The sequence below is a fragment of the Microplitis mediator genome, chromosome 5 (genome assembly GCF_029852145.1).
Source record: "Microplitis mediator isolate UGA2020A chromosome 5, iyMicMedi2.1, whole genome shotgun sequence".
NCBI classification, from domain to species: Eukaryota; Metazoa; Arthropoda; class Insecta; order Hymenoptera; family Braconidae; genus Microplitis; species Microplitis mediator.
In genome coordinates, this window is record NC_079973.1 from 14589681 (window position 1) to 14612182 (window position 22502).

The 22502-nt window shown below is 29.6% G+C and overlaps 3 protein-coding genes and 1 long non-coding RNA gene across 8 annotated transcripts in view; 2 read left to right on the forward strand and 2 right to left on the reverse strand.

Annotated features, from left to right (window-relative positions):
• LOC130668375 (odorant receptor 2a-like) overlaps positions 1 to 6569 on the forward strand; it is a 105405-nt gene extending 98836 nt beyond the window's left edge. For 3 of the 5 annotated variants that reach the window (XM_057470634.1, XM_057470635.1, XM_057470638.1), the window contains 2 exons: positions 6181 to 6381; positions 6437 to 6545. In XM_057470634.1, the coding sequence (XP_057326617.1) occupies positions 6181 to 6381; positions 6437 to 6499 (264 nt within the window). In that variant the 3' untranslated portion in view covers positions 6500 to 6545. Of the gene's footprint in view, positions 1 to 6180; positions 6415 to 6436 lie in introns of those variants that run through there. The other 2 variants (XM_057470636.1, XM_057470637.1) reach the window with 2 other exon arrangements.
• Positions 1 to 7138, reverse strand: part of LOC130668376 (uncharacterized) — a 35306-nt gene extending 28168 nt beyond the window's left edge. The window contains exons 1-2 of the long non-coding RNA XR_008990008.1: positions 6858 to 7138; positions 6625 to 6789 (exon numbers count right to left, since the gene is read on the reverse strand). This is a non-coding gene — a long non-coding RNA (uncharacterized LOC130668376). The remainder of the gene's footprint in view (positions 1 to 6624; positions 6790 to 6857) is intronic.
• A 12-nt stretch (positions 7139 to 7150) lies between these two features.
• LOC130668374 (odorant receptor 4-like) lies at positions 7151 to 10961 on the forward strand. The gene is made up of 9 exons (XM_057470633.1): positions 7151 to 7490; positions 7556 to 7689; positions 9084 to 9450; positions 9519 to 9909; positions 9970 to 10050; positions 10129 to 10240; positions 10320 to 10427; positions 10496 to 10696; positions 10757 to 10961. The coding sequence occupies exons 3-9, from the start codon at positions 9096 to 9098 to the stop codon at positions 10814 to 10816; spliced, it is 1308 nt and encodes a 435-aa protein (XP_057326616.1). The 5' UTR covers positions 7151 to 7490; positions 7556 to 7689; positions 9084 to 9095; the 3' UTR covers positions 10817 to 10961.
• Positions 10962 to 20962: 10001 nt separating this feature from the next.
• LOC130668423 (uncharacterized) lies at positions 20963 to 22127 on the reverse strand. Its single transcript, XM_057470710.1, has 3 exons — positions 22088 to 22127; positions 21518 to 22030; positions 20963 to 21260 (listed from the first exon to the last, which is right to left on the reverse strand). Exons 2-3 carry the CDS (start codon positions 21938 to 21940, stop codon positions 21192 to 21194), a joined length of 492 nt encoding a protein of 163 aa, XP_057326693.1. The 5' UTR covers positions 21941 to 22030; positions 22088 to 22127; the 3' UTR covers positions 20963 to 21191.
• Positions 22128 to 22502: the final 375 nt, after the last annotated feature.

Below are 22502 nucleotides of genomic sequence, written 5' to 3' on the forward strand. Positions count from 1 at the left end.
AGGCCTTTGGTTTTCTGCTGAATTGAGTAGTACGAAATTCTATAAAATCTTTAATAGCTTGAGACTCTTGCGATTTTTCTCTTAGTAAAGACATGTATGTATAACGACTAAAATCATCTATAAATGTCATTATATACCTTCTTCCTCCTGGTGTTTGTGTAGGCATCGGTCCACGAAGATCGGTATGAAAAAGCTCCAGCGGATGATTTGTGTATATCGTTGACATCTTTGGACATAGCTTTTTGCTTAACTTCCCCTTTACACAGAGCTCACAAAACTACTTAATTGTACAATTTTCAATTTTTAAGCCATCTACTAAGTTATTATTGTTGAATTTTCCTATACCAAACATCATAGATCTGCCTTCCGCTATTTTGTCACAATAAACTCTACGCACTTTAAAAAATATTTTTTTTTATTTTTTTCTTTACTTTACTTATTTACATTTATTAATAAAAATACAAATTCTTGGGCCCATAACCTGTTAGGATTTAGGAAATTGGATATAGTTGTTGGTATGATGAGTAAATACCTTTATACCTATTACAATTATCGTCTACTCGCTACTGTATCTTCCACTGTGCACGCATTCTATTTACTCCAACATATATCTGTTCGCTGAAAAGTAACTTTTGAATCTATCAACTTTGAGCTTCGATATCACTTAAATGGTTGGATTCAAGAAAAAAAACATAAGCGACCTTTTTTGAAGAGCGGTAAATTTCCTACAAAAATATGCATTAGTCATTGCTATTAAAATGTGGTGTCTCCTCTTCGTGGTGGAGAATCATGAAGATAGACACCAGTTTATTAATAAAAAATTTCCATACACGCTGTTTTCTACGGAGCGCAGTACAAGGTGGCACTGGACCAGGCTCTGTTCCAGCGGGTCGACTCAGGGTCTTCTGAGATGGAACATTGCCCCTCCAGGGAATAGAACAGATTTCACCCACCACGTAGTGATAGGAGTCTGAGCTGTATGTTCGTACGACTGAAAGTCGTACGTACGTTGTAGCCTCTTGGTTGTCGTGACGTCGGTTAGCTAACTCACTTTAATCGGATCGCGGATACGAAAACAGAGGCTCGAGTAAATCGCTTCGTCACACTATACACTTATTTTTAAGTGAGTGATAAAATTTTTCTCATTGTACTAAAATGGGAAAGTATCATTGCTTTGGCAGGGTTAAATGGCATTAGAATAAATTTTTTTTCTTTTTTAACTTCCCGCTAAGAAAATTGAAAATTTTCAAAAATTCGGGAAGTTATTGGTTTCGGTCCGATTTACGAAAATCGAATTTCCATCAGATGTCGACGTTTTGAGGTCCTAGGAAGCTATTCTGACTAATTTCACGATGATGTCCGAGTGTATGTATGTGTGTACGTACGTACGTACGTATGTATGTAAATATTCATAACTCTTGAACGGATGAACCGATTTTGATCTTTGAGGTGTCATTCGACGCGGCTTGTTAATATCTTGAAGCCGTAAAAATTTGAACTTAATCGGTCGGGTGCGTTCAGAGATATTTCAAAAATAAAATTTTTTCAAAAATGTTTTATTTGGATAACTTTTAATTTGCTCGATGGATTGATTCCAAAATCTAATCAGCTCTAAAACTTTATAAGCCGCGTCGAATGCCACCTCAACCATCAAAATCGGTTCATTCGTTCAAGAGAAACCGTTGACGAAAGAATTGAAAAATCATTTTTTTTTTTTAGTTTTTTTGAAATTTCTCAAAAACGGCTGGATAAATCAATTTCAAAATCTAATCAGATCTAGAACTTAATAAAACGCGTCGATTGCCGCCTCAACCATCAAAATCGGTTAATTCGTTCGCGAGATATCGTGGGAGAAAGAAATGGTAAAAAATGTTTTTTTAGAAAACAATGGCATACCAAAGTATTTTCGAGCTCGAGGAGCTCGAAAATGTGTTCACAATAATGTTTTCGAGCTCAACGAGCTCGAAAACAGCGGGAAGTTTTGGGGCTGACCCGCAAGGTTAACCGATAGACGGATTTTTTAAATTATTTTGCGGAATTTGAAAAAACTTTACTGATAATAATTTGTGGAGAATAAAATTGGCAACAAAAAAGATTCCATAACATTTTGGGATAAGTCTGATAGTTTCACCGGAAAAGTAAAACGATCTCCAACTTTACTTCGAGCTCTAATAACTTTGAAACAGATGGATTTATCGAAAAATGATAAGAGACTTTTTTTGTAGAGCGTTCAATTTCCTACAAAAAACGTATTAATCTTTTTGACCTCTTGATTTGTAAACAAGGTTAAACATACTTAAAGCTAAAAAAAAAAATTTCCCATGTTATTTAAATGGGATAATCGAAATTTTCAATGAGCTAGGTCTGTAATAAACATAGAATTTTTTTTCAAGCGCGAAAATTTTTTTTTTGTGTTGAACGATGGTTTTTTCCACATGCACTTAAAAAAAAATCTGGCTCCGAAATGAAGCACCCTAATACATACATACATGCATACGTACATACATAAAGACATCATTCTTAAAATAGTCAGAATAGCTTTCCAGGATCTTAAAACGTCCACATCCGATGAAATTTCAATTTTCGAAAATCAGGGTAAAAACAATAACTTCCCGAAATTTTTGAAAATCATCGATTTTTCCATACTCATTGTTTTACGGTTAAAAGAATTTTTTTTTAATTCAAAGCATTTGTCCAAAAATAGACGAAACGAAAACTTTTTTTTGCATTTTTTTCGTTTTTGAATGCAGTTTTTAGAAAAAAATACAAAAAAATTTGTTAGAATGTCCTTCTATTTTTTAACTTCATTTTTCGATAAAAAATCCCCGGGAAAAAATGTTTTTATAAAATTTTATAAAATTTTACAAAATTTTAGTACTAACATTTTATAAAATTTTATACTGAAAATGGCCTGGTAAAATTTTATCAAATTTTATAAAGTTTTATAAAATTTTATGAAGTTTTATAAGAATTTATAAAATTTTATGAAACTTTGTAAAATTTCATAAAATTTTACCAGGCCATTTTCAGTATAAAATTTTATAAAATTTTGTAAAACTTTATAAAATGATTTTTTTTTTCCGGGACGGGTCACCCATCCAATTTATGGCCACCCTCGATGCTGTTTAACTTTTGTTATTGAAGAATCGTTGTCTGCTACGCTCGTCTATTGGTCACTTGTAGCTTAGAAATATTCGTGGCTGTATTTATGATTACTCATGAATTCTTATCAGCCATATTTTATAGTATTAATTTATAATAATATATAAAAAAAAGATTTGAATAACTCAACTATCGATTGTTTAATGGACATAAAATTTTGAAATTAATTAAATTTATTGATTTTTAATGATTTATATTTTTGAATTAATGGCGAAACCTTTGAATTTTTCCTTGAGTAATGAAGAATTAATTTTAATTGATAGTTGACAAAATAAAAGTTTAAAAACATTAAATTCAAAATTATCACATTTTGTAATATATATATATATATATATATATATATATATATATATATATATATAAATATGTAAGAGAAAGGGGCGGCGGGGGTAGGCAAAACGAGGTACTTCTAAAATTTTATGAAAAAAAAATTTTTTTTTTTAAATCTATAATAACCATCCCAAAATTACTTTTGTAGATATAATTGAGCATTATTTTGAATTTTTTTTCGTTAAACTTTTTCAAGAATCGAGTGCCGGTCGAAAAACGTTAAAGAATTTTGTATTATGATAAAAACTATTAAAAACTTTTTTATCTTCCTTTGCATCCAATAATTGTGTAAAATATATTTTTTTTTAATGTAAATAACTTACAAAAAATTTTAATAAAATCAAACTTATTCAATATTCAGAATTTGTTTTTTTCTACATTTTTCTGGGGGTACCCTGCATATATTTAGGTAATCAATTATATTTTTGATAATGTAATTTTCATATTTGTTTATCACCATATTTTGCCCGCAAAAATGAAATTTTTTTTTTATGGCCATTGAAAATTTTGTCTATTTACTTTGAATTTCTAACAATTTTTATAATCAATTGTAATAAACTTTATAAAATTGTGTGAAATTTTATCAAATTTTACAAAATGGTACCCCACACTAGATGCAATAGTGACATCAAATTCTCTAAAGTTTTATGAAATATTATAAAATTTTATATTATTTTATAAAATTTCATACAATTATATAAAATTTTATCTAATTATTACTCCCCTTTTGAGATCTTACTTTATAAAATTGTATAAATTTGTATAAGATTTTATAAGATTGCATATAATTTTATGAAATCGTCTACAACTTTATAAAATTTTATAAAATTTCATCTAAATATTACTTCTCTTTTAAGGACTTACTTCATGAAATTATATAAAATTGTATAAGATTGTATAAAATTTTATATAATTTTATGAAATTGTATAAAACATTATAAAATTTTATAAAATTTCATCTAAATATTACTTCCCTTCTAAGGAATTACTTTATAAAATTGTATAAAATTTTATATAATTTTATGAAATCGTATAAAACTTTATAAAATTTCATACAATTATATCAAATTTCATTTAATTATTACTTCCCTCACTAAGAAATTACTTTATAAAATTGTATAAGATTGTATAAAAATTTATATAATTTTATGAAATTATATAAAAGTTTATACAATTTTATAAAATCTTATAAAATTTCGTAAAATTATATAAAATTTCATCTAATTATTACTTCCTTTTTAAGATCTTGCCACATAAAATTTTATAAATATTTATAAAATTCTATGAAATTTGATAAAATTATATAAAATCATATGAAATTCTATAAAATTTCGCTGTACAGTCTTATAAAATTGTATAAAATTTGATATAATTTTATACAATTGTGTAAAACTTTATAAAATTTTATATAATTTTATACAATTTTATAAAATGTCATACAATTTTATAAAATTACATTCATCTATTACGTTCCTTACTCAGAGCTTACTTTATAAAATTTTATTGAATTTTATAAAATTTTATAAGATTTTATAAAATTGTATAAAATATTATAAAATTTTATAAAATTGTATGAATTTTTATAAAGTTTTGCTGTAAAATCTTATAAAATCTTACAAAATTTTATAAAATTGTATAAAATTTTACATTATTTTATAAAATTTTATAAAAACATTTTTTCCCGGGTCGAATTTTTTCGATGATTACCATTTAAATTTATTGTTTTTATTTTCTTTTTTAAAACTTGAATGGTCTCTGAGCACTCTCAAAAATTTTTAGCATGGTGTTATGAGAAATACGGCTAGTTGAAAAAAAATTTTTTTTTCAGTTGGAAAGAAAAAATATAAATCGGAAAAACATCGCTTCGAAAAAATTTGAGGATTTGTAGAAAATGTCAAAATTTTATATAAGAAAAAGAAAATCAAAAATCAAAAATCTTAAACATTCAACAATTTTTTATTTCCACCAAAAGTCTAAAAAAAACTATGAAGATAGGTTGCAATAATTTTTTTGTATTTTTTTCCAAAAAGTACATTTAAAAACAAAAATTTAAAAAAAAAAAAAAACGTCCCAATCAGTCGAATTTTGAAAAAGTTATAGATATTTGAAATAAAAAAAGCCATTTTTTCAAAAATTTATAACTTTTTTTTGGGTGGGTAAAAAAATTTGAAAAAATTGTGAGAAACGTTTTTGATGAGGTAGAAAAAGAGAAAAAAATTTCGGCCAAATCTAAAGGAGTCGGGTTCAAAAGTGGTCGATTTGGCGTTGAATGCCCCATATATATGTCTCATATATGCAGATTTACCCGGATATGTATTTTTCGCGTGTGGGAAATGTACTCCCACCAAGAATATTTTCTTAAAATATGTATATGAATTCTAAAATCAAGAAAATACTACTCGGTTGGAGTATATTATTACTGTGATTAAACAAATAGAAATTTACTCGAGAGGATACACACACGCAAACACTTGAAAAAAGTTTTTTTATTCTTGGTGTGTATATATATTTTTGAACGAATAGTATGTTTTGAACCAACTCGATTAATTATGATAGCTTATGGCACAATTCTCTAAAGATTCTGCCATGAGGACAAATGCAATATTTCTATGAAATCTATTAAAAATATGTTCTTCTAGAAAAAATATTTTTTAAATAGATGAACTGTAAAAACTTGAACATTTTTAGGGATTGAAAACTGCAGATGCAATATATTCTTGCAATTGGGAGCAATCAATGGTTAATCACAAGGGTAAATTTAGTGGTCAACACCGACAAATAACAGTTGAAATAAATCAAATGATAAACTTTAGTTTAATGCGTGCCCAAAAACCGATTCTTTTTAACGGAGGACTATTTTATATCCTATCTTTACAAACTTTCAAAGCAGTAAGTTTAAACCTAATTGTTGCATTACTTTAATTTATTAATTATCTTATGTCAGCAGCTTACAGGTTTTGCATTATCGAATGCTGTAGTACTACGTCAACTTTCCGGAGAAACATAGAATTTCTTTATGTAGAAACCATTAAACAAATAAAAGCTATTTACTTACTTAATTAATATTTTGATTCATTACTTTATTCGCAAAATTAATTAATAATGAAGCATTAATTTTTAAAATGTACTTACCAAACATTTTTGTATGGTGTTGTTACTGTCGTATGATAAAACTTCGTTTCTAAATTACCCTTTCTCAAGTATTCATTAACGATCAGAATTCGTCAGTCGATATGATAAAAGACCGAACATCCTGAGGTCAAAATGCGGTCAAGTTGACAAATCTTGGATATTTATCTGAAACAAATTAATTTAATAATTAACGCCACTTTCACACAATACAATATAAAAGAAAAAAATTTTACAGAGTAGTACACATCTACAGCGTTTCACTTATAAGATATTTAATTCACTTTATTGATAAGTAGAATGAAATATCAAGTACAAGTCGAAGTAAAAGACTTCGTTAATAACTTGACGGTGGTATTAGACAAATCCATCTGTCATCAAAATAATGTAGAAAACGATATTACTTCATTGAATATTCTATTTGTATGAATAATAGGGACCATAAATCAGATAGTATATTTTACTCTGTTATTAACAATGAGAAAATTAATAGCAAATGATCTTAATTATCTACAAAATGCTGTATTATTATATTACACCGATGTCTCCAAGTAAATTGTTCTTAGTAATGACTTTAAACGCTTTAAATAATAAGAGTTTTCGATCGAATAATTGAAGTATCTACACATCTTGTAATTACGATATCAAAGGGAAACTTTGTTCAGAACTCATTATGTAGGAGGTCATTGTCTTTCATTGGGGTTGACGACTTTATAAGGTTTTACTTAAACAGTTTCTCTTCAACTGTAGAATAAGAACCATAGGAAATATTGTCTGACTTTGTTTAAAAAAAGTTGCGCTCATATAAATATTATCTCAACTTTTATGAAGTAATCTGCAACAGTTGATTGAAATTAAATATGTAAATAGTAAGTACTGTTTTTCATTAACGTGTTATATAATATTTACAATTACACGGAGAAAATTTTTATAGTTAATTTTACTCTATACTTGTAAGTAAAATGGAGCCAGGACGAACGATTACTGTTTTACGTTGATATATTGTTCGATGATAAGGTGGAAAATATTCAATATTCCGTCATTTTTAAACAAAAAATAAAAAAAAAGGTATTGGTTCTTATTATTTTCATATTTCTTTGTATTGGCTCAGACCCCTAAATTCTAAATTGTAGAGTACATATTTTCAAAAAATTCTTTCCGTATATTTATGTAAGTTAAAGTATTAGATATTACATCCCTGATTAGAATGTACGATTTATGATGATTAAAAACGATTAAAAATTAAATTATCTTTGACACCTATGATCCTTATGGTTTTTCACATTTAATCATCAAAGATTATTGATCATTTTACTACTAAAAATGATTCATCACGATTAAAAGTTTCTAATCGTCATGAATCGTTTTTCATTCTCATACTAGACCAGAAATTTTAATATTATTGTATGATTGAAAACGACTCATGACGATTAAAAATTTCTAATTATCATAAATCATTTTTAATCGTAAAATAATATTACAATTTCTAGTCCCGCATGAGGATTAAAAACGATTAAAAATTTCAATCGTTTTTAATACTCTTTAATCATCAATTGAAGATTCATGAGTGTTTCAAACGATTAAAACATTTTTAATCATCATTGATCGTATTGCCTAATCAGGTATATGTTGAAACAAAGGGTGCCACAACTAGATAACCGAAGAGAAAACATTCGAGCGTCAGAACAACTGAAAAACCCCAATCCTAGTTATATTCATCGCGGTTATTTTGTCATGGTTTCCGATCCGAACTAAAAATGAATAGTGTACGTGTTTGTAGTGACGGTGATACGCAAGACGCCATTTTGATGTATAACTTACTCGTATATACTCGAATATCTATCTAATAACTAGTTGATAATTAGTAGATACTCGCGTAATTAAATAATATGTAATTTACCACGTCAATTCACCGGTTCATAATTTTTATCCAATTAAGGATTCAATATACACCAAACAATATTAGGTTTCATTCCATATGTGTTGGTTGAAGTTAAAATAGTCAGTAAGGCACCCCTAACACATCCTGCCTCATACCTAATACTGAAGTTATACCACAACTTATAAACCCTTTAACCTATGACGCCACCGTCCATCTTACTGTTTTAAATAATATTAATTATTAGGTATATAACTTCATTTAATCTATTAAGAGTAGGTAAGTTAACAGCCACACGAACGTAAATTAACGTCGTCTATGTGTACACGTAATGAGTTATCACTATTGATATGCCACATCACCATACAACCGCATTTTTTCACAAAACTGTTGGGCAAATATTTCGTCACGCTTATTTTGTCTGCGGTTATCCAGTTACCGCACCGAAACAAAGAAATTTATGCAGAAGATACAAAAACTTAGTGGCTATGGTCTACTCAATCTACGACACTGATACAACTGTAATTCAATTGAAAATAACATAAAATAAAATATTTTTAAAATGTGATTTTTAATATTCTAGATATCGACAAAAATGAATTGGCTAAATGATGATTTTGAACTATTTATGAAACGTATTTTAATATCTTTAAATCATGTTAAATTTTGGGATAAAAATTCATTTAATATGTCTATAAAAAAAATTATAGATATATTCTTCAACATAAGTCTAGTAACTCTAAGTTTTTTCCTCATTCTTTCAATAGCTGTTGATATTAAAAACAGTCATGATTTATCAAGTTTTGCAAAATTAGATCCACTTTGTTTTCACTTGATTGGGTTTTCCAAGTGGATTACTGGAATGTTAAAGATAGATGATATTGAAAATTTAGTTTTGAGAATGAAACGTTGTCATAAACTTTGTTTAAATTACAATGAAAATGATACTGGTATTCCTTGATACATTTAATAATAAATAATCTAATATAAATAAAGTTCTAACTGATTATAATTGTAGATTATCGTCAGTATATTACAAAAGTACTGGAATTTAAACGTTATATGATAAAATTTACATATTTATGGTTACTAATTTGTGTTGGAGGAATGACTCAGTGGTGTTTAAATCCTGTAATCTACGATTTGTTTAACAATTTTTATGGTGGTGTAAAAATAAATTCAACAAGTTCAAGATCCTTACCATTTCCAGGAGCATTTCCATGGACAATTGATAGCACATCAAAATATATATTGACATTTACATTCCAGTTCTTTAGTTCACTTTCAACTGCTTTTGAATTGGCTATTTTTGATATACTGAATGTCATTTTTTTAGCGAACGCATGCCTTAATTTTCAACATTTGAATGAAAATTTAGTTAAAAATCATAATGATATTATGATTATAAGGTAAAATTAATATTTCTATACAGGGTAGATTTATGTTGTTGACTTGATAATATTTTTCAGATTTTCTAAAAGTCATAAAACGATTTTACAATTTAAAAAAAAACTAAGAAACTGCATCGTACATCATCAAGAACTCTTGGAGTATGTTCAATGATGATTAAAATAATCTAGCTCGTAAACTTTAAGAAAAATCAAAATTTTAAAATAATAATATTGCAGATTCATTGCGAAACTAAAAATTGTTTTCAGTTATCCAATGTTTATTGTTTGTTTAGACAGCACGATTGCATTGTGCTTAGTATCTTTCGAAGCATCGTCAATTGAAATTAATGTAAATATTCAAAAATTCATTAAATCAATAAACTTTTATTGTAAATATATTTTAACAATTTATTCGGAAAACAAATCAGTCAAGCATTGAAAGCATCACTAAAATAATAAATATGGTACAATACTGGTTGGGCATTGTCACTGAATTATTTATTTATTGCTTTCTTGCCACTAAAATTGAAGATCTGGTAAGTATTACAAATTAAAAAAAAAAAACAAAAAAAATCGTATTAATTGTTTTCTCAAAATATTTTAGGGTTTAAGGACAGCTGATGCAATATATGTATGTAATTGGGAACAATCTATGGTTAATTATCATGACGAATTTATCGGAGATCACAGACAAATGATGTTGGAAATCAATCATATGATTACCTTCAGTATCATGCGTGCTCAAAAGCCTATTATCATCAATGGTGGACTATTTTATGTGTTATCTTTACAAACTTTTAAAGCTGTAAGATTGTGATCATTAATTTCGTTAAAAATTTTTTTACATTTTTTTTTTTTATGGCAGCTTGTAGGACTCTCGGTATCTAACGCTATTGTACTGCGTCAACTTTCTGAAGGAACTTGAATTAAAAATTTGTTAAACAGAATTTTTAACTTTAGATCACGTCCGAATTAAATGTTTGAAGAAATATTCAGTACATGTCATTAATAATCAAATTTTTGTCAGTATATAAATATATTGATATAACATTTTCATATTGCGAATACATCGGAGGGTATTTATTACTTGAAATTGAAATTTTATTAATCCATTTTGTTAATCTATTGAATAGAATTTTAGAATCAGCATTAACTTCTATTGAATGCTACTAAATATACTAATACCGGCGGTATGGATACTATATTGTTATAATGTCTTAATCGAAATTCTTTTTAGAATTTTCTCGTGTAGACATTATTGCTAGAGCCATCGATAAAGTATAATTGGAATATAAGGTTATGTGTTTTATATTTTATATTCAGCTAATAGTAAATTGGCGAGCAAGATACCACACAGAAAAAACAGTTAACTTGGTTCAAGAAAAATATTGTCTTCCGAATTTTCTTTCTTGATTCAATAAAAGTAAAACACTTAATTCAAAAACTTTTTTTGGTTCAAGACAGTAAATTCTCTTGCTCGAAAAAAATTTATTTTTGAAGCGAAATCGAAAATTTCTTGGTTTAAGAAAAAAAATTCTTGGCTAAAGAAAATAAGTCATCTCTTGCCAAATAATCAACGTTTTAAACGAAAAAAAGTTTAACTTCGGCAAAAAAAACTTTTTCTTGCCCCAAGAAAAAAAATTTCTTACTCCAAAAAATCAAAGATTTGAACGAAAAAAAGTTTCCACTATATAAAATGGTGTATTACCGTAAGAAGGACGGTGTGGCTCAATAAGTTATAGATCAAATTGAACGGAATATAGTATAGGGCCGGATAGCTCAACTGGTAGAGCACTCGGCGCGTTACCGAATTGGTCTGGGTTCAATTCCCAGTTCGGGCTATCTATATTTTTCTCAATTTATCTATAAATTGTCTTATTGAGAGGTTTGCATGTTTAGGTTTCCACTATATAAAAACTTGGGCTGGGAAAAAATTTCTTGGCCCAAAGAAAAAATTTTCTTGCTCCAAAAAATAAACGTCTTGATTGAAAAAAAAACCCTTGGGCCAAGAAAAAATCTCTTGGCCCCAGAAAAAAATTCTCTTACTCCGAAAAATAAATTGCTTAAGTGAAAATAAAAGTTGCTTGGGCCAAGAAAAAAAAATTTCTTGCTCCAAAAGTTTGCTTCTTCAATACAGACAAATTTTTCTTAGTCAAAAATGTATTCTCTCTCCGACGGGTTGACGTGTTAATTCTTTTTTTTTTTTTTTTTTATTCTGAAACGTAATTTTTTGTGTTTATTTTTTTCAAGCAAAATTATTCAAGACTTGAATTTCAAGTAAACTTTAATATTAAATATTAAAGTCATGATGTATTATAGTATATAGTATAGTACAATTTAAAAGGGTACTTGTAGGTCTGTCAAATGACAGAAGAGTACTCGAACAAAATCGTGATGAAATTTAGAATATAATACTTCTGAATTAAATGTCTTACCAGGGACACTACATGTCGTAGGCGCGATCTCGTGGCGAGCACCGAACTACTCCCGCTGCTACTGTCTAGCACCGGTGACTTTCCCCTTCTCCACATCGATCTTTTCTCTCAAGAAATTTTTTCTCTTGGCTTAAGCAACTTTTGTTTGCTTGGTCGGAGAATACAAAAATACTTGCGTAAAAACAATAGTACTTGTTCCGAGAAATTTTATTTTCTTTAAACAAAAAAATGCAATATTGTTACAAAAAAATAATGTATCTTGCTCCAAAAAAAATATCTCTTACTTTAAGAAATATAAACTCTTGAAACAAGTGAAAATTTTTTGATTTAAGCGTAAAAATGTTGACGTGAGAAAAAAAATTTGGATTCAAGATAAAAATTTGAAGATAATTGTTTACTTGGGGCAAGTAAATTTTCATTTTCCGAATCGATCAAAAAAAATTTCTTGAATCAAGAATATTTTCCTTGATTCAAGTTAACTGTTTTTTCTGTGCATCTGTAATTCTCATTTCCTCTGATTGAATCTCAATAGTAAAAAAACAGGAATCTACAAGAGTTTCAATAAGTTTTTGGGTAACTGTTAAGAATCTCGTTAATTTTTAATGCTTGTAAGTTTTTCGGAAAAATTATGTTGAAGCTTGAAAGGACTGATGCTTTTTAAGAGCTTAATTGAATTTGCTGATTGCGTAATTATCAGATGAACGAAAAACTAAGAAAAAGTATTATAAAATCGTAAAATTCTGGCATACAAAAGTTTTTCATTGTTAACTTTTTATTAGAATTTTATTTTTCAATTTTAATTTTTGAGTAAGTTATGAGTATGAAAAGTAAAAAAGTATACGATTTTGCCACGACGTTTTTCTGTGGGTCACTTTGACCCTTTATAATCTCAAAATTGAAGCTGAATAAAACGGGCCTGCATTGATCAAGATTCAGTTCGTAAGCTCAGCCACCGTTAACCTAAACTTATTTTATTCCGTTACCCAGGTAGGAAAAAAACAGACCCAGGCTTGGTGCAAGCCTGGTTAAACTATGGGATGATAGCCTCGGGCCAAGCCTGGCAGACAGTCCTGGGCTAATCCTGACAACCAAACCTGGGCCAAGCAATGGGAAAAAAAATTACCAAGCCTCAACCAAGTCATTATTTAAAATAATATTAAAAATTAAAAAATAAAATAATTTGAACAATAATGCCGATGCAGTGATATTTTAATTAATTAGAAACAAATTAGTGTACATTAAAATTTTTTTATCATTTTAAAATCAGGGTATACCATCTACAATGGAGTGGTCAGATAATAAGGCAGAAGGGGTTGAGAATGTATGTAATCTTTTTGCTGATTTCTTCAATAGTATATATGACAACGAAGCCATACTACCACAAGAAGAGGCTAACAGGATTCTGGAGGAGATGACCAATGGAAACTCTAATATAAACGGAATTGAGATTACTTTTAATGAGCTTCTTAAAGTAATGCTATCATTGGATCAGTCCAAAGGACCTGGACCGGATGGGATTTTGAATCTTTTTCTTCGGGAGTGTGATGTCGGACTCAGTGAGCCTTTTAGTCCAGTCGATGCGCACGAAAAAATGGTCTAAGATCATTTTTTCGGTGAGTAAAGATCGATTTTGAAAATTTTTTTTTTCAAAATACTAGAAAAAATATAAGGAAAAAAGTTACCATAAATTTGGAGGGTGATCTTTTTTTTTTTATAAAAAAATTAGATGTAAAATGAAATATCTCTAAAAGTATTGAGAAGTTATCGAGACAAACTAGTATCATTGTTTTTGGGATTTAATAACGAAAAAAATGAATTTTGAACGAAGTCTCTACGACGAATAGTTGCTGAGATAAAAATTATTAAAGCGCGAAAAACGAAAAAGCGCGTCATTACGTCCGCGCGCGGATAAACAAAAAAGTGTAACTCGGCAGCAAATCGATATTTTAACAATTTTTTTTTTTTATTCTCTTAGTAAATCATATATCAACCATATAATTTGGTAACTTCCAAAAAAATTTTTTCGAATTTTAAATTTAAAAAAAGTAAAAATCACTTTTTGTTAAATAAAAAATAGAAAAAATGAAAAATAAATAAAATGACCTGATGGATAATTTTGTTTGAACCATTACCCAATCAATTACGAGTAATGACAGTTAAAAAAAATTTATTTTTCATAAAAAAACCCGTTTTGAAAATTTTTGAAATTTATCAACAATTAAAAAAAAAAAAAAAATATTTTTTTGATACGACAGAAATTCATCTCGCGAAATTCTGAATCGAATGGTATATACGAATTTTTTTTCGATTTTTTAAAATTTTTCCTTTATAATGTTCAATATAAGGACTTAGAAAAATTTCTTGCTACGGGACTTAAAAAAATAGGACTTCGGATATCTTCGGGAATTGCTAGAGAGAGAAAGTAGGCATAAGACGTAGTGTCTTTTTCTAACGGATTACGACTGTGCGTATACCTACGGACAGATTATGATCTTTTGTTTTTTTTTGTTTTTTTTGTTTCCAACGACTGAAATTCTATTCTTCATCATTTCTCATTTCTCATATTGTTATAAATAATATTATCAAAGCTTCAGAAAAATCGTTTATACAATATAGGTATCAAAAGATTGCAAATTTCATGAATCGGAAAAATAACTTATCGTGTAGAGAACATTTTTTAAAAGCTTCCGTCATTGGTTATGAAAAATGTTTGAAAAAATAGCAATTACTATGTAACTATCTCACAAAACATACAATATAATGTATTACACGTATTTGATTAAATAAATAGAGCTAAGTGTGTACCTCTAAATTACTTTGAGTTAACTTAAAGAAATGGAAGTAGTGAGACAGTGAAGGAAAATATCATTGTTAAACGAGAAATAGAATGCATTTACCAATTTTTCATGAACAATGACGTAAACTTTTAAAAAATGTTCTCTACACGATAAGTTATTTTTCCGATTCATGAAATTTGCAATCTTTTGATACCTATATTGTATAAACGATTTTTTTTTTTTTTTTGTTAATAATTTTTTTATAAACAATGACGTAAACTTTTAAAAAATGTTCTCTACACGATAAGTTATTTTTCCGATTCATGAAATTTGCAATCTTTTGATACCTATATTGTATAAACGATTTTTCTGAAGCTTTGATAATATTATTTATAACAATATGAGAAATGAGAAATGATGAAGAATAGAATTTCAGTCGTTGGAAACAAAAAAAACAAAAAAAAACAAAAGATCATAATCTGTCCGTAGGTATACGCACGGTCGTAATCCGTTAGAAAAAGACACTACGTCTTATGCCTACTTTCTCTCTCTAGCAATTCCCGAAGATATCCGAAGTCCTATTTTTTTTAAGTCCCGTAGCAAGAAATTTTTCTAAGTCCTTATAGTGAAAATTATAAAGGAAAAATTTTAAAAAATCGAAAAAAAATTCGTATATACCATTCGATTCAGAATTTCGCGAGATGAATTTCTGTCGTATCAAAAAAATATTTTTTTTTTTTTTAATTGTTGATAAATTTCAAAAATTTTCAAAACGGGTTTTTTTATGAAAAAAAAATTTTTTTTAACTGTCATTACTCGTAATTGTTTGGGTAATGGTTCAAGCAAAATTATCCATCAGGTCATTTTATTTATTTTTCAATTTTTCTATTTTTTATTTAACATAAAGTGATTTTTACTTTTTTTAAATTTAAAATTCGAAAAAATTTTTTTGGAAGTTACCAAATTTTTTTATGGTTGATATATGATTTACTAAGAGAATAAAAAAAAAAAATTGTTAAAATATCGATTTGCTGCCGAGTTACACTTTTTTGTTTATCCGCGCGCGGACGTAATGACGCGCTTTTTCGTTTATCGCGCTTTAATAATTTTTATCTCAGCAACTATTCGTCGTAGAGACTTCGTTCAAAATTCATTTTTTTCGTTATTAAATCCCAAAAACAATGATACTAGTTTGTCTCGATAACTTCTCAATACTTTTAGAGATATTTCATTTTACATCTAATTTTTTTATAAAAAAAAAAGATCACCCTCCAAATTTATGGTAACTTTTTTCCTTATATTTTTTCTAGTATTTTGAAAAAAAAATTTTTCAAAATCGATCTTTACCCACCGAAAAAATGATCTTAGACCATTTTTTCGTGCGCATCGACTGAACTATTTGTGGTTTATTTTTGATAAATCTCTAAAGTGGCGAGTCTTTCCTGACAGTTGGAAGGATGCGTATGTTGTTCCAATCTACAAATCAGGTACTAGGAGTGATGTAAGCAACTACAGACAAGTCTGTATTCAATCAGCTTTGCCCAAATTATTTGAGAAAATAATTTACAGGCGTATTGAATTCTGGTTCAAGAGCATCTTGATTGACCAACAACATGGCTTCGTTAAAGGAAGATCAACTACTACTAACCTTATGGTTTATATTGAAAATATTATGAAACATCTGTCAGATAAATTCGATATTCACACCCTATATACGGACTTTAGTAAGGCTTTTGACATGGTGAATTATGATGTGCTATTGATTAAGTTGAGAAAATGGTTCTGTAACAGTTCAACCGCGACAGTTTAACCGTAGACAATTCAACCTTACCAAATACAGTGTATGAATGATTACACAGTAACGGAAAAAATTATTTACTCAAAAATAAGCCGATACATAAGCTTGTTATCGTGTTGTGCCCTTTTTTCATGAGTTTTGTGTGTGTTGAGTCATAAGGTTGAATTGTCTACGGTTGACCTGTCGCGGTTGAACTGTCCGCGGTTGAGTGGTCGTGGCACCGAGGAAATATAGGATATCGGGTAGTTTGTTAAGCTGGTTCCAGTCTTACTTAGTTGGGCGGAGACTTCGTGTCAAGATTAAAGACTATGTCTCTAGGGAATCCAGGGTTACTTCGGGTGTTCCACAGGGCTCAAATCTTGGTCCACTGTTATTTTGCATCTTCGTGAATGATATTGGCAACGCTCTGACATCCGAGTTCTTACTATTTGCTGATGACTCCAAGATAAAGATGTATGAGGAATATGGGCGACCTATTTGAGTTACAAAATGATATCAACAAGTTGTCAGATTGGTGTGATATTAATAAACTCAAACTGAATGTAAAAAAATGCGCTATAATCAAGTTTGGCAGATGTTCGAGAGACAATTATTACAATCAACACCTGAAATGTCTCGCGACTAGTTTGCCGTGAGAATGAATTAACAATTAATTTTGTTAATTGATAATAAATTTAGCAATTTATTTTGCTAAATAATAATAATTTTAACAAGTAATTTTGTTAAATTATGGTAAATCTTAACAAGCAATTTTGTTAAGAATAATAAGTTTTAACAATTAATTTTGTTAAATAAACGTTGGTGTCAATTTATTAGACCAAGCTCAATGCTGCTGATCTCTTCAAAATATAGAATACAACTGATTTTTACACTTACAAAAATATCTTAGCGTTAAACTTAAGAAACTAAGATTGAGGGAAAAATGGGCGTGCTAGAAGGAAAAGAGGAAAACCAAGGGTTGTGATTGGAGCGCGAAGGGCATTAGAAGGGCCCGAGAAAAGTGGAAGGGTGGTATCATCGTGGGAGTATGGCGGCGTAGAAAGGGAACGAAAGGAAAGTGAAAGAGGACGAGCCGAGGGAGTGAGATACCAGAAAAATGGTGACCGGACTATTTTGGAAAGTAGACGAGTGCACTTAGGAACAGATGTCCGGCCTGATTTATGATAGGGCTTAAATAATTCCAGGATAAGGAGCAAAGGAGTTGTAAAACATGGGACTTGAAATATTTTACAATTTTAAATTTAAACTTAATCCCTAAACAATAGACCGATGCTTGGCCGTTTACTTAAGCAAAAAATATTTAGAACTAAACATAAACTTATAGCTCAATCCTAAACAGATGTTTAGCAGAAGGTAAAATGAGTGAAGCTAATATAACAATAAAATAAAAAATGCAAAATAAAAAAAAAGATGAGTAATTCCCAAATTCCAGGGACAAATATTTTGAACTAAAAATACTAAAATATTATAAGAATGTGTGTAAATTAAAGTTAATTAAATATACGTACAATAATAAAATAAAATAAGAAAATTATTCCGCGACGGAACAACACCAATACTTCATAAAGAACGATGTTGTTCCACAAGTTGATGAAATAAGAGATTTGGGGATATATATTGATAGCAAGTTAACTTATAGAGGACATCTGAACAGTGTAGTTGCTAAGGCCAATAAAACTTTGGGCAGTCCGCTGAGGTCTAGTAGTGATTTCAAGCAGGATAGCACATTAATCAAACTATTTTGCTCTTTAGTGAGACCAGTGCTGGAATATAGATGTGTCATATGGGATCCCATTTATAACAATCAGACTGAAAAATTGGAATTGGTTCAAAGGAAATTTTTAAGACATATCAGATACCGTAATAGCAAGAAGGGAATCCTGCTGGACAGATATCAAGCCTACGAGTATACTGGACTATTTTCCTTAGCCGATAGGAGAAAATATCTGACATTGTGCTGTGGGTTTAATATTATTTATGGGCATCTTGATGCCTCAGAGCTGCTCGGTATGTTGGGACTTGCTGTGCCAAATATCAACTTAAGATGTAACAGGATAATGGAGATTCCTATAGTAAGGTCGCGTTTTTCGACACGCTCTCCACTATATAGAATTTCTAAAATTATTAATGAAGATGCCACAGAAGTTGATTTTTTTGGAGCTTCATCGGACAGCTGTAAGGAGAAAGCTAGAAGGGCAATTTTAGACTGAACATTCTGGTTATAAGTTATGAGTTATGAGTTATGATTTTTGATTTTGATTTTTTGCGATTAGTTTCTGGTTATTATTGTTGTTAAAGTTACGCTGATGAATGATTAATTATTCACACTTTATATTATATTATATTATATTTGTTATTACTATGCATAATTGCCGAGGGGCGTTAAATAAATAAATAAATAAATAAAAATCTTTGGTTGTCGTGGGGTTCGAACCCAAGTCCATTAAATAACTAGGCTAGACTGCTAACCACTGCCCTGACTTAGGTGACTTGAAATTAATATTTTTGAACTGCTAACTTATCAATAGAGTCACGACCAATTGATTCTTTAAGGTTATAAATTCATATTCAATTAGTAAATGAATATCAAGTTGTCTTTTAAATATTTCTACACGCGCAGTTACGGACATGATAGAATAATTTAATTCTCGACTAAAAATAAATACTCGATGAAAAATAATAATATTTTATATTTTCTTGGACTAGTAATAATGAGCTATTTTTAATCTGAAAGAGAAAAAATAAATATCTAATATTTAATCTCTAAAATTTTATTTTTTTTTTAAATTGTGGAAAAATTATAATGAACTGCATGGTAACAGCTTGGTGTTATTACAGAACCAAAGCTTCGGCCAGACTTGGTTACCGAGGCTTGATTCTAGTTTGGTTGTACAATAGGACCAACCTTACGCCCACTACTGTGCAGCGGTAATATACGGCCTGGTCTCTGTACTACCGTAGCGGTTTTAGCACCACGGTGACCTCACGGTAAAAACACCGTTGAAACACCGTAGAACGACCGTGGAAACGTGGCTGTAATGCGATGTAATCACGGTATTTTTTGTGCAGTCACGCCACTGTATTCCGACTGCGTTTCCATTGCATTTAAAGAGTGTTTCCACGATGGTTCGACGGTGTTTCAACCGTAAGGTCACAGGATTCTCACGGTGGCTCCACAGTGGTTTCAGCGATATCCACGGTGAACTTACGATAGTTCATCGATGGCTTGACGGTGTTTTCACGGTGAATTCACCGTATATTCGCGATGAGTTCACGGTAGTTCCACGGTAACTTTATAGTGTTTTCACGGTGATTTTTTCGCGTTCTCACTGTCGTAGCTCGGTATTTTCCCGTAGTTTTCACGACGATTTCATGATTTTATCACCATTGATGTACCGTGTTTTTGCTATATACACAGAAAAAAAATTTCTTGCTCCCCAAAATTTTTACTTGCTCCATAAAAATTTTTACTCATCCCAAAATTTTTTTTCATTATGAGTTAAAAACAAACATTTTCTTGTGACTAGGAAAAATTTTTGGAGCAAGAAAATTTGTAGGCTCAAGAAATTTTTTCTACTCCTAGAAAATTTTTGTTTTTATTTCATAATGAAAAATATTTCATGCACCAAGACATTATTTTTATTTGTGTGTATATATTTTGGAAAAGCTCCATTGTGAACTTACTGCCCATAAAAATTTATTGAGGAAAGCTTTGGGTTTTTAAAAGAATTAATTAATTTTTTATTTTAAAATGTGTTATTACAATGAATAGTCGACCAATTACATTCCAATGATATCTTCACTTATTTTTAGTATTTTCACGCAGAAGTACATTAACAGGATTTACTATAAATAAAAAAGTATTGGAAAACTTGATTAAAAAAACTATTTGTTCTGTTCACGTTCATTTGGACTTTTTGCTCTCCTCCTATTCGGCTTCCAACTTTTTAGCCATGTTCCAGCCCATTCCTGTATATGGCAAATGATGTCATCTTTTGCCCGCAACTCGAGTGGCTTGATCTTCTGTAGTGTCAAGCAAATCCCTAAAAATTAATTATTATGGTATAAAAAATACAAACTTGATCGGCCATTAAGGAACTAAGTTGCAACTGACAAACTATGATAGACAATAAAATAATAATTGATTCGATATTAGTTTGTTAAAGTACATTACTGTAATTCGAAAAATTTCTTACTAATTAATTTCATAAACTTCTGCCTCGTTACTACTTGAAGATCAGGTCTTTCAGCGACGGCTGTAATAATCAGTTTTTGTTGCCTTTCTTTAGTTCAGAAAACTGACATTACCCGAATAGCTCGCTTCCTCATATCAGGTGCGTTCAAAGCGGATAAGTAGTCCTCCATCGGCATCAAAAAATTATTTGTGATCTCAACTTATAATAATATAAGTATAACGTAAAATAATAATCAAAAAACGTCCTTGATTAAAAACTCCGATTGAAACCAATGAATTCCGATTGAAAGTCTATCGGATTTCAATCAGAACCAATCGAATTCAGCGGTTTCCATCGGAGACTTTAATCAGGGGTAAAACGTTTTAGATAATGTTAATGTGAATTTCTGAATTTCTATCAAATAAACCTAAAAATCCTTACCATTCCATCTTCATGTACCGGCGCATGAGCTGTGGGTGCTAAATTGGCTGTAGACGTGTTTTGTCTTTTTTCTTCAATCGTGTTTAATACACGTTGAATACCATTTTCGAGCAAGTCTTTTGTTAAAAGCTGGCTTTTTAAAGACTGCAACTCTCTTTCACAACGATGCAACCTTGAATTGAGCTCATGTAATCCATTGGGTGCTTTTCCGCCCTCAGCTGTTACATTTGGAGGTGACATCCAAGGTGTTCTATCGAAAAATGGTCTTTGAGTGCGAGGTGGTGGACTACGTGATAATGTTCGCCTACAAAGTGGACTGCGACTATGAGATGACGGACTATGAAAATCTCTTGGGCTATAAGGTGGTGTGCGATTATGAGATCGCGTCGAGCTATGAGGTGATGTGTGATTATGCGATCTCATTGGACTATACAGTGGTGTGAAATTCTGAGGTAATGTTGGTCTTGGAGAATGGTTAGAAAGATTTCCCAGCTCATTTTCTTCATTCTATGTCTAAAAAAAATATTTTGTAGAATTTTTCATTCAATTGATTGTCTATCTATGACTTACTGCATTTATTCCTGCGTAAAAAGAATCTCCAGCTCTTTTAGCGTCCTGGATATTTTTTTATGTAGTTTCTGTAAAATACACAGTTTTAAAATTAAATAAAATAAAAAAATATAGATACCTTTGATGAACCATGAGGCCACAAAATTCGGAGTGTTTTGAAACTTTGAGGAGTTGCTTAAAACAATATAAATAACAAAAAGAACAATTATTACCGTAAAAAAAACCCTGTAAGATTATTTTTTAAAAACACGTTTCTCAGCGTATCCACTTGAACCAACGGCTCTGAAATAAAAATTATTTATCCGATCAAGTCGTCTAAATTCTTATTTTGAAGAAAAAGATATATTTCTGTAAAGGATAAAAAGACGCTTCTTTCTGTAGTTGAGCTCGATAGCGTAATTTGCAAAAAAGTTAC